This window comes from Magnolia sinica, chromosome 8 (genome assembly GCF_029962835.1).
Source record: "Magnolia sinica isolate HGM2019 chromosome 8, MsV1, whole genome shotgun sequence".
Taxonomy (NCBI): Eukaryota; Viridiplantae; Streptophyta; class Magnoliopsida; order Magnoliales; family Magnoliaceae; genus Magnolia; species Magnolia sinica.
In genome coordinates this window covers 1,662,225-1,674,333 of record NC_080580.1, presented here as the reverse complement: position 1 = coordinate 1,674,333, position 12,109 = coordinate 1,662,225, and the positions used below count along the sequence as shown (strand labels likewise).

General features: G+C 39.7%; 1 protein-coding gene across 1 annotated transcript; it reads right to left on the bottom strand.

Annotated features, from left to right (window-relative positions):
- Positions 1–358: 358 nt before the first annotated feature.
- On the bottom strand, positions 359–7,313 carry LOC131252559 (zinc finger CCCH domain-containing protein 25). Its single transcript, XM_058253167.1, has 4 exons — positions 6,895–7,313; positions 5,638–5,747; positions 5,298–5,485; positions 359–1,583 (listed from the first exon to the last, which is right to left on the bottom strand). Exons 1-4 carry the CDS (start codon positions 7,065–7,067, stop codon positions 666–668), a joined length of 1,389 nt encoding a protein of 462 aa, XP_058109150.1. The 5' UTR covers positions 7,068–7,313; the 3' UTR covers positions 359–665.
- Positions 7,314–12,109: the final 4,796 nt, after the last annotated feature.

The window sequence follows — 12,109 nt, the reverse complement described above, 5'->3', positions numbered from 1 at the left end:
GCACTTCGATGAATGTGATCAATGGGCTTTCCCCATGTTCTAATTTGATGATGACCTTGGTTCTTGGACAATAAGATATAAGATCAATGGACCTGTGAACAAACAGCCAGTGAGACCAGCGGGAACTAGAAGTTTCCAAAACATACCCTAAATCAGCCACAACTGCTAAAATTGAGTGAACAAATTTCTGTAACACTCATGACAGAGTGATTCTTATTATATCAGTAGGGTCTTCTGAATAGGGATAATTTTTTGGGTCAGGAATCATTTCAGGATGGGACCCACTAGATGAACAGCCTAGATAACAAAAAGATGGGCCTCCTATACATTTTTCTGGTCAAAATAAATGCACTGTTCATTTGATCAAGCATTTTATATTTCCCCCTGGCTTCAAACCATAAAATGTCAGGTAGACAATGGAATATAACAACAATCTTTAAATGATGGATGACAGATAGGAATGAAAAACAAAAAAAGGGGGTAATATCTTACCCGAAATTTCTCACACATTAGAAGCTGTAAATGCTCCCATCCGATCCATCACCAAATTCACAACCTACATGCTCCTGTGGTGTACTACATGTTCCTCTGCATGATGGTGAGAAGAGCACTCATTGTACCTCGATAGTTTCTCACAGTTCTTTTGGATTTAGTCCAATCTTGTCCTAATCATACTTTGATCGTTTCTCACCTCCTCCCCTATCCCGGCCTCGTTTTAGATTTTGTTCTGTCTCATACTTTCCATGCCGTTTCTCATTCTCTCCCCTATTCCAATCTTCTCTAGAATTTTGTTTGGTCTCATCCCCACCATACCTTAAAGGCTTCTCACTTCCTCCTCGCCTATTCCGGTCTTCTTTTGGATTTGTTTCTGATTCAAGCCTTCCCAACCGTTTCTCATCCACTCTCCTATCCCGATCTTCCTTTGGATTCATTAGATCTCTTTCCTCATTGTACCTTGAGCGCTTCTCACTTCCTTGCCTTTCCCGATCTTCTTTTGGATTGGGTCTGTCTTCATCCTCATTGTACCTTGAGCGTTTCTCACTTCCTTGCCTATTCCAATCGTCTTTTGGATTCGTTTTATCTCTATCCTCACTGTACCTTGAGCGCTTCTCATTTCCGAGCCTTTCCCTATCTTCTTTTGGATTGGGTTTGTCTTCATCCTGATCATACCTTGAGCGTTTATCACTTCCTTGCCTATCCCGACCTTCTTTAGCGTCTGGTTCAGTCTCATGCCTTCGTGGCCCTTTCTCATTTGCTTGCCTATCCCGGTTTTCTTTTGCATATGGTTCCTTTTCATATTTCTCCAATCGCTTCTCAATTTCTCTTCTATCCTGATCTTTTAAATTTGGTTCGCTCCGCTTTGGGTGGCTTCTCCTGTCCCCATCATTGCCCTCTGCTCTGGACCTCCATCCATCTTTATCAGCTGAACTTAACTTTGATTCCTCTTCTCTGACTTTAGTACCCGGTGCATAATCTGAGGCGACATGATCTGGTTTTCTGTTCCTCTTCGATGGACCCTCGTACTTGTCATGATCCCATCTTGAACCGCTGTCCTTGGCACCCCAACCTGTGTTTGCGCTTCTCTGGATTGCAAAAGTACAAAGCAGGATCAGCATCTTCACCGATAACTCAATTAAAATTATCACATAGTAGATTATACATTGCCTCATATAATGAAGATAAGACTGGGGATAAACCCATGAAACAGAAAAGGGAACAAAAACAAGAGTGAAGAAATCAGGTCAAATCTACAATTGCCTGCTGATGGATTATGAGAATTTGAATCCACTCAGTTGATCTTTCCCTTATATATCAATATCTAATCGAGGTATGACATCAGAGGTGCCTCCTTGGGTACCGCCATGACTTGTTGGGACAAGCTCAGTGAACTAATGTCTGCAAGTTATTGAAAGTAGTGTTACAGATTTTTAAAGATCGTGAGAAAGAGAGAGAAGGAGAGACGGATTTTTAAAGATCGCGCGCATGTGCGTGGAAGGGAGGGAGATTGGAACATAAGAAGATGCCATAAGGAAATTGTATAAACATTTGCCTTGCCCAGTGCACAGTGCAAAGCAAAAGCTCCAAAAATGGCATAGATTATGAGAAAGATCTTGTTGTTAATGTTGCTGACCCCAATTAACTGATATAAGGCTTAGATAATGATGAACTCACTGTTAATGTTGCACACATCTTACAGACGAATGTTAATTTGCAAAAAGACCTAGCATTGATTTTTCGACCAAAAGGCAGACATTAGATGATGTCAACATAAAGTTGCCTCATAAGTCATACCCTACCAATCAGGTTTGAGTTCTCTCAAACTCTACCTACTAATAACATTTTATTATTTAAGTGAATGCTGTAATGGCTTGTCACCATCCAAACAGAGATAGTGAAATTCTTAGTACTACAGACTTGGGCAGAAAATTACATAATTACAAAATGAAGAAAACCCTGAGAATCAAAACCACGAACAGGGGAAAACAAGCTGAAGAAACTATGTGAAACCTTATCCTTAAGCAGATGAATGCTTAGGTGCATGGACATTGCACATCCTGAACGCATGAGGTTGACTTCAAAAAACAGGGAAATGGAGTGTCATAGCGAATCTACCAAGTACATATTGTCTGCACATTCCAGTATCTTGACAAGTCCAGGAAGGAACGGGAACTCAAATGGATTTCTATAAGGCATACATTGACAAAGACATGAACTGCAAACACGTCTGCTGGATCAATGCAAAAATTACTTCTTTTTTTTTGGTACCTGCAACTGAAGGCCTGCATGGAAATTATGCAACAAACAATGGATTTCATGGGTATAGCAGACCAAGAGAAGTCACTCTATCCTTCTTCCCACTACTAGCTTCAAGGAGATAATGCTCCTGCAAGCATCAAGGAGATGGCACTCCAGCCAGAATAATTAAGACAATGATGGTGGTGCTGAATCATTATTCCAAATGGATAGGATATAGCGGTTTAAGGATTTAGTCTCTAGTTCCAGCTCTCATCCAACCACACAAAACACAAACACTTGTCAGATATCAGAAATTGTTTACTTATGCAAGCTTAAAGTGGATCAATCACTAAAGGTCCATGAGCCACTGAACATTCTCCCCTCAAACAATCCACCAATGGCTGCAACTCAACAGTGCTTTCAATCCATGTTCCCTCATCGCCAGCACCAGAACATTGTTAGCAATAATTGATTCAACCACAATTGTGTTTTCTTAGCCTCTTTTTTCCACTGGAGTCATTGGTGAGTTCTGTACAATATCCTATACCCCATCTTTCTTTTATTTTTCTAAAATACTTAAATGTTATGAAATATGATTTGATTCATTCAAACGATCATAGACTAGTAATCATGGTTTGATTCGTTTAAACGATTTGGAATTATGGTTTGATTCCGTTCGATGGTCTTGTCGAATTTGAGTGGTTACTTTGGAATGATTAAATTGATTCATTAGAATGTTTGAGTGAATGTGAGTTTTAAGGAGTCATGTCCTAACCATCCAAGCATTGAATATATGCAGTAACTTTAAAATTAGTTTTATTCCCTTGTATTGAAATTGGTTCTAGAAACTTTAAGTATGAGACAAATGTATTAGAAAATCAGTTTGAGTTTATGCCATGGAGGTCTACCACTAAAACGATTTTCCTACATAGACAATTGATAGAGAAATATATAGAGAGGAGAAGGATCTCCACACAGTCCCTACTCCCTAGAGAGTTAATCTAGTGGATGTTGGAAAGAAAAGGAATTTCAAGTAGACACATTGACATCCTTAAAAATAAAAATAAATAAATAAATAAAGATACATTGACATGGTTAAGGATATGTACGAGGAGCAACAACAAATTTGAGGACCACTAGTGGAGAGACAAGTGAATTCCCAATTATCGTGTAGCTTGCACAAAGGGTGGCATTGAGCCCCATACCTTTTCACATTGGTTATGGACGAGTTAACAAGGCATTTGCAAGAATAGATCCAATCGTGCATGTCGTTTGCAGATAACACAGTTTTGATTGACAAGACAAGGGAGGACGCAGACACAAAGCTAGATTTATGGAATGCTGCTTTAGAATCTAAAGGATTTAATATTACTTGGACTAAAGCAAAACATATGGAGTGCACAGGAGCGAGACACAAAATTAGTTAAGATTGTTGACCAAGAAGTTTCCCAAAATAACCACTTTTGATACCTTGGGCTGATGATTCATGAGAGCATAGAGATTGAGAAGGATGTTGCTCATAGAATTCAAGCGGGGAGGAAGAAATAGATATGTACCTCTGGAGTTTTATGTGATCTTTGTGTGCTACTCAAGCTAAAAGGGGAATTTCATAGGACGGCTATAAGACCAACCATGCTTTATGGGATAGAATGTTGGGCAGTTAAGGAACAACAAGTTCATGGGATGAGTGTAGTTGAAATGAGGATGTTGAGATGGATGAGTGACAAGCAAGGAAGAGACAAATAGCATAGAGATTGCAAACTTGGCCTTGTTGGGAAAATGGTGGTGGAGATTTGGGATAGAGGTAGAATCCTTATGGAGAGAGACGATAGCAATAAAATATGGCTGTGAGGAAGGTGGTTGGTAGACAAGAGACTCGTCTCTATACAGAGCGTCTAGTATGTGGAAATGCGTAATGAGTGTGAAAGCGAAATTCAAGGAAGGTTGGGTTCTCGATTGAAAATGGGGGGAAAGTCTAATTTTGGAAGGATGCATGGATAGGAGAGACCCCACTCTAGAATGAGTTTCCAAGATTTGCATGTATGGCAATGGACAATGACATCATTGTCTCTTGATGTTCGTCAGTAAGTGGAAACATGATGGTGTAGGCACCTCCGTGCCGAAGGGACTTGACGGAGGAAGAAATCAAAGAGCTAGTGTAGCTCTAGGCAAAATTCATCTTGAGATAATCAGAAAAGACTTAATGACCTATGGGGTCTAACTAAAGTTATGGCCCTTGATAGAGTGGAATGGCGGAACATGATTCATGTAGCCAACCCCAATTAGTTGGGATAAGGCTTAGATGATGATGATAATGATTGACATTGGTTCTAGAGCTAAAACTCTTAACAAGGTAAATCAATATGTATCTATATGTACAATGTTTGATATAAAATACATTTAAAAAGTGCGAAGAGTTCCCAGGTGTACACCTAGGCATCCCCTAGTGCCTTGGGCATTCTAAGGGTGCTTACACCTTGAGGCACCTGATCCTTTAACTGCATTGATAATATCATGATAAGAATACCAAGCTATGGAATCATGAGTTATAAATTTCTTACTTGCTCATCATGAGAAAATTTGCATGCAGCTCCACGGTTACAATCCCCTCTTTGAAAAGCACGGCATACACCACGAGCCTCCCTCTTTTGTTGTTCCTTCTCTTCATCTTCTTCCTCTTTCTTTTTGTACTTAGTAACATGATCAACCCTCACAATGCGGTCAAGAAGCTTTGCTCCATTCAAATTATCTGCAGGAGAGATCAAAATGAGCAGCTTTTTATTTTTTTGAGATCTTACAAAAGGAAAGGGAGGTGACATGGACTTCTTCCACCTTTTTTGTTAATTAATTAATAAGATATACAAAACCAGAAGAATAAATAAATATCATATGAAGACTAACCTACAGCAAGAATAGTACTCCTTTGGTCCTCATATGCAAGAAAGGCGAAGCCTTTGGATTTACCAGTGCCTTTATCTCTTACAAGATTAACATCAACTATCTCCCCATACCTGTTATTCAAAGAACGAACGGATGAAGGAAAAAAAAAAAGAACGAACGGAGGTGAGTACCCAAAAGCCCTTATCTAGTAATAGATAGTGAGATCACAACCATTTGGTTACAGATGGCAGCCTATTTGGAAACAAATAGGAAGATAACAATATAGACAATTACATCATGTGTGCTTCAGTCAGTGAAAGGATATGCAGTTTTTATAATAGATAGAGAATTGGTTAGCACTTCCTTCAGCACCATTGATATAAGATTGCACTTATAAGATGAAATGCATAACATGTGGCCCTTGACATTTATATGGTCATGAAATATGATTTTTTTTTTTTTTTCCCGATTGAATGCCCTAGACTCATTATCATGATTTTGATTCATCTGAATGGCTTTGAGTTGCAATTTAATTCCTTTTGATGGTTTTGTAGAATTTGAATGGCTTAGTTGGAATGGCTAGTTGATTCACTGGAATGTTTTAGTGGATGTGACTTTGACGGGGTGGGGTCCATTATCTATGTCTGTAACATACTCAATAACTTAAAATTAGTTCTATTTCCTTGGATTAAAATTACTTAAGGAATCTTTCAAAAGGAATTTAAAATTAGTTATGGACCGAAGAAGTTAAATCAATCAATCAATCAATATCAATCAATATGGACCTATGTGTACCATGTATGATATGAAATGCATAAAAAATAAAAAAGTGCCCAGTCCCCTAGCGCTTCAGGCAATCCAGGGCACCTTGAATGCACTTAAGTGTCTTTAACTACACTGACCCTACATGTAGCATGGAATCAACAGACGGTGAAAAGAAATATCCAATGTTCCAAATTCAATGTTAGATGTGCGGCCCACCTGCTCAGTGGACCAGCCCTATTTTGGGTTATGACCTGCCTGATGAGCAGCATTTGCAATCATCTACTATTGCTGATTGTGTTTATTTCATAGCAGAAGATTCAAAATTCCAACTTTGCCGCTGATACAATTCCGAATTCATAATCTTTCGCGATGTAAAGAAATCAAATATCTCTACAGGGAATTAAAGTTACGCTTGCAACTCCGGGCTCCAATAATTTCGAGCAAACGCCCAAAATCCAAAACTCTCAATTCTCAACCTATAATTCGCGTGTTGCCAAGATCGAAGGAACTTACTGAGAAAAAACTGCAAGGAGGTCGCCCTCAGTAAGATCAAAGGGAATGCCACCGACGTATACATAAGCGGAATCCTTGTATTTGGCATGCCAAGAAGCATCTTCGGAGATACCTAATGACGCTTCCGTGGAATTGATTTTCTGTATGCGTTTCACCAGCGTCAGCGGATTCATCGCAAGATCGAAGCTTGTATGCGCGGAGAGAAAATCGAAACCCTAGGAATCGATCAGTGGAATTCCAACGATCGTAACAACTGAAAGCTCGATTGAAGTGGGGATGGTTAAAATAGAAACTAGAAATCTGATGGAAATGCTAGCATCAGGAGAGATACGCTCTCGTTTGGATGCGGCGGCTCCGGCCGAGTCGAACGGGCTTATCCGCCCCACCGAGAATGAACATGCGAGTGCGCAGATTCGGTGAGGCAAGGGTTACAACAGTTAGGTGGGTGAGGCGCCGACCGTGGGGCCACCTCGATGTACATCCACGCCGTCCATCCGTTTTTTTGGATCATTTTTGGGCATGGCTATGAAAATAAGCAGATTTCAATCTTAGGTGGATCACATAGTGTAAGGATTGAATTCTCACCGTTAAAAGCTGCATGGAAGCCATAAAAGTTTTGGATAATTTCAACAAGTTAGAAGGCAAATTAACATTAAAGTGGAGCTTAGTAAGTTTTCAATGGCAGGTGTTCGAGTCCTTACCTCAGTGGTAGACTTTGAGAGTTTCAACATTAGGTTTTGGGTTTGATACCCATAGGTGGGGAAATCCCACTAGGGCATGTGTGGGTGTGTGTCTGGTGCGTGTGTAAAAGTTTTTTTTTTTTTTTTTTTTTAAATAAAATAAAAATCAATGGCAGGTGTTCAGATGCCACTTTTTCCCTATGGTGAGGCCTACTTAAGATTTGGATCTGCCTCATTTTGCATCCCCTATGGTGAGGCTTACTTAAGATTTGGATCTACCTCATTTTTTAGGCACGCCCTAAAATGATAGGGCAAAATACATAGATGGCGAGGATATACAATAGATACAGAGGCGTCAATAGGGCTAGGCTCGGGCCTGAAAATTCAAAATTTTGAATAGAGTTGGCCCAACGCTCAGCTCAAAACGGATCAAAATCCGGGCAAGACCTATCAGGCCTAGCCCATTCACAATCCTAAATAGATACGTTGAGGTGGGCTCCACAGTTTGAGCCTCAACTACTAAGTTGTCACATGGGGGTGTTACAGCATAGTTAAGGCCGGGCCAACCTCTATCCAAGTTCAGCCCGCATTCTTCAATGCAAGTCCAAACTTAACCTTAACTTGTCCAGCTCAAACCTTGCTGTAGAGCTGGGCATCGAGTTGAGTCGGATTGATTTAGAGCTGACCCGACTCGATTCGGTTTTGAAATAGATCTAACCGAATTTGACCTGATTCGGTACCAAGTCCAGCGTGCATGACTAAATCCGAGTCTGAGTCTGGCCTGGACTAATTCTGACCGAGTCTGATCCAATCACAAGTACTAAGTTAGGTCGAGTCAATACCAAGTCGGGGTGGGTGTAGTGGGTATCCACAGGCTAAAATCACAACTCAAAACTTAGATTCACTTACCAGAATTTCAACCTCTTTATCAACTCAAAACCTAGTTTTTTTATTATGTATGTACGTGTTGAGTCAGTACTGAGTTGGATTTTGGGTCGAGTTGAATCGAATTATTGGGTGACTCGAACCGAGTTCAGATTAGATAAAGTCAACTAAATTCAAATCGGCTCACCCACTGGTTCGGATCGAGTCGGATCTAAACGAGTCGGACGAATCGAGTTTTCTGAGTCGAGTTGTCTCGTGCCAGCTCTACTCATTGGTAATACATACACAGGCCTGACTTAAGCTCAAAATCGAAAGGAAGAGAGAGAGAGAGAGAGAGAGAGAGAGAGAGAGAGAGAGGTGCAGCTACAATTAGGGTTAGAAATCCAAGATGGGACAACAATGCCTTGGCCGGCATCAAAAGGGAGAGAGACAGAGAGACGGAGGGAGCAGCTTGACTGCCACGCTTGTCAGTGACGACAATTGCCCCGGGGGTTGGCATCATGGCTTGCGAATTCTATAGCTCCCTGGCAGTGGAGCCCCAGTGGAGAAGAGAGAAAGGAGTGCCCTTTAGAACCTGATCTGGTCCAATTCGGCTCCATTTTATAACAGGCTTTAATGTTTAAGCCCGAGCCTCTCCCTCAGGCTTCATATAATCCACGCCAGAAGCCCTATATGCCAACCCAGCCCATTGAAACCCCTACTGCCATAGGCATCAGGACTAGCTAACTTCTGATAACTGACGGCCATCTCAGAATGTCTTGACCAAGGCTTTGATATTAGTTCTATATCATTTAAAGTTGGGCGGTGGTGACTCTTCCAACATACACATGACATACTTGTAAGGCAATCTTCATTGTCTAAATCACTTAGCCAATTGTAAATGAAGCATAACCTAAAATTTTCAAGTAAGAATACAATATTCATTGAATGGTTAGGATTGATTTGATTGAATGATTTTACATGTTTGCTTTGTCCATAGTGGGACCCACAATTTGGATGATCTTTGCATTAATGGCGATGGGACCCATATGGCTAGGTAGGTGGGTTAAAGGTTTTTGACCTATAAATAATTTATGAATCTCTATCCATCAATGCGTCACCCACAAACTAAAAGGTATGAATTTATTTGAAATACTATAGAAGTAGTCAGTTTTTAGGAGATCCACCAAAGGATAGCATTTATATGAAAAAGAAAAAAGAAAATAAAAAATCTCTAAAAAAATTCATAGAATGTGACTAGCTTGAGTAAATGGAATGAAAATCCATTCCATTTAGATGAGGTATATTTTATTAGAATAATGATTATTTTATTATTTTTGTTGATGTTTTTGGATTATTACAGTCTTATTTGAATCATTGAAATCTTGAATTGATCTTGTACTCATCCATATATTCAACTAAATGATGGAATATTAATGATTTGACTCAAATTCGGTGTCTTGTGCACTAAAGGAGGTAGGACCTCCTTCAAAAAGGATTAAGCACTGCTTTTAAAGCTAGGACCATGTCATGGTCGGTGTGTCATTTTCTTAACTGCTCTTTCTTTTTCTCCATGACATGTTCACTTCATTAATGTACTTGATCAAAACTTTTAGACTTTTTATAGGTGGGCCACGTATTAAAGAAGAGCTAGGATCAAACACACGTGTGTGAGAGCGATCTCCTGGTCATCTGATCACTGGGGCCAAACTTGCTCGATGCGAGGAATCAGTTGATAATCCCAGTTGGCGCTTGAAACACCTTGCTTGGATAAGAGGTCAACGGAAGATCTGCTTGATTTTGGTCTGATGATATACTCAGTGCTCTCATCTTTTTTGCTTATAAAGGTGGGCCTTGTGATTCGTTAATCCAAGCCGTTGGCAGAGTGTGCAAGTATATCATCGTACTTCATTTTCCAGAATCAGTGATCCCATATACACATGCACACACCAAAAAAAAAATAATAATAAAAAAAAAAAAATGGGGCAATCTTAATCTTTTAATTTACGAATTGCAAATAGAGTTGGGCATCGAGTCAAGTCGGACCGAGTTAGGGCTGACTCGACTCGATTCGGTTTTGAAATAGGCCTCAACCAAACTTGATACCGAGTCCAGCATGCTTAACTCGATCCGAGTCCAGTCTGGCCTAGACTGATTCGAACCAAGTTTGATTTGGTTAGAAGTACTGAGTTGGGTCGAGTTAATTAGCACCGAGTTGGATTGAGAGATGAGGGAGGGAGAGACTAAGAGAGTGGAGAGGAGAGAGAAGGGGAGGAGGGTAAAGGTGGTGGGTGGTTGCTGGGCTTGGAGGATGAGGGAGGGAGGGAGAGATTTTGAGATTGGGTCGGGATAGGGTGCGGCAAGTAAGGTTAGAGAGTCAAGTTTCGGATCGAGTTGGATCTAACTAGATAGAGTTTCAAGTCGAGTTACTAGGTAAATCAAACTTGACTCGATTTGAATTTAGATTAGGCAAAGCCTACTCGGTTCGGACCAACTCATGCACCCATTCAGTTTGGGTTGAGTTGGATGAGTTGAGTTAGTCAGATTAAGTCGTCCAGTGCCCACCTCTAATTGCAAATGGACAGGTGAAAAATCGAGAATCTCAACAGGATCCAATGTTTATATGAAAAAGAAAAGACAAAAAGAAAGAAAGAAAGAAAAACGCTTAATACGGTGGTTACTTGGTGAGATTACATTCCACACAAAATAGAAAATGACCAAAATAAATAATAGTTGGATCATCAACTTTTCCAAAGGTGAAATGGCTCATTTGAGAAATGTTAACCTCATTCTTAGTTGCGATATAAACTGATATTAATGATATAATAATACAAAATCAAAATGCTAAGAAGTTTGATTAACAAGCTAATGTAGGGATTATCCAGAATTTCCACCATGAATATATGAGTTCAGGAGGGTCTCACGGCCACCACCCAGCAGTTTGTTTGGCCATCCCAGAAATAATACATTATAAAATAAAATCAAAGCCATTTCAAAATGATTTTGAAGTTTCAACGTTCAATGTTTGATGAGATGGGCATTTGGGCAATGTTGGCTGAACAAGATGCCAAGGGACCATTTAAGGGTTTCCTGTAATAGAGTGGATTCAGTCAGGCTGTGTTAATACAGAATTCGGTTGTTTTAAGGCATGAGCTAAAAATGAAGTAGATCCAAATCATGGTTGGACCATATCATAAGAATTAGTGACCGTTAAACGCCCACCATTAGAAACTTTTTAGGCCCCTGTAATATTTATTTGCATGTAATGGGCTACCATACACTCACCATGCCAATCTAAAAGATAATATTAACCATTTGATTAATGACCTTTAATATTGATGATCAAGATTGTTACACAAAATAGTTTGAATCAAGAATTTTATCAATCTATTTGTTAGGGCCCTCAATTTTAAAGGGGCACTTTTGTTAAGCAATCTTAACCGTTCCATCCATGGCTTGGAAAATAAAGATGGCTATAAAAAATCAGGCCAAATCAAGGATGGATCGAATAATCCCATCATTGATTTTTTTTTTGTTTGCATTATAGTCCACAAAATAAGTCATGGAGTGAATAGACCGCTGGGATAGATCGATTGGACTGTCCAAGTGAACGGATGTGACTAGGAGCACTATAATTTATAAAATACTTTCTTTGAAGTATTTCTAATTAT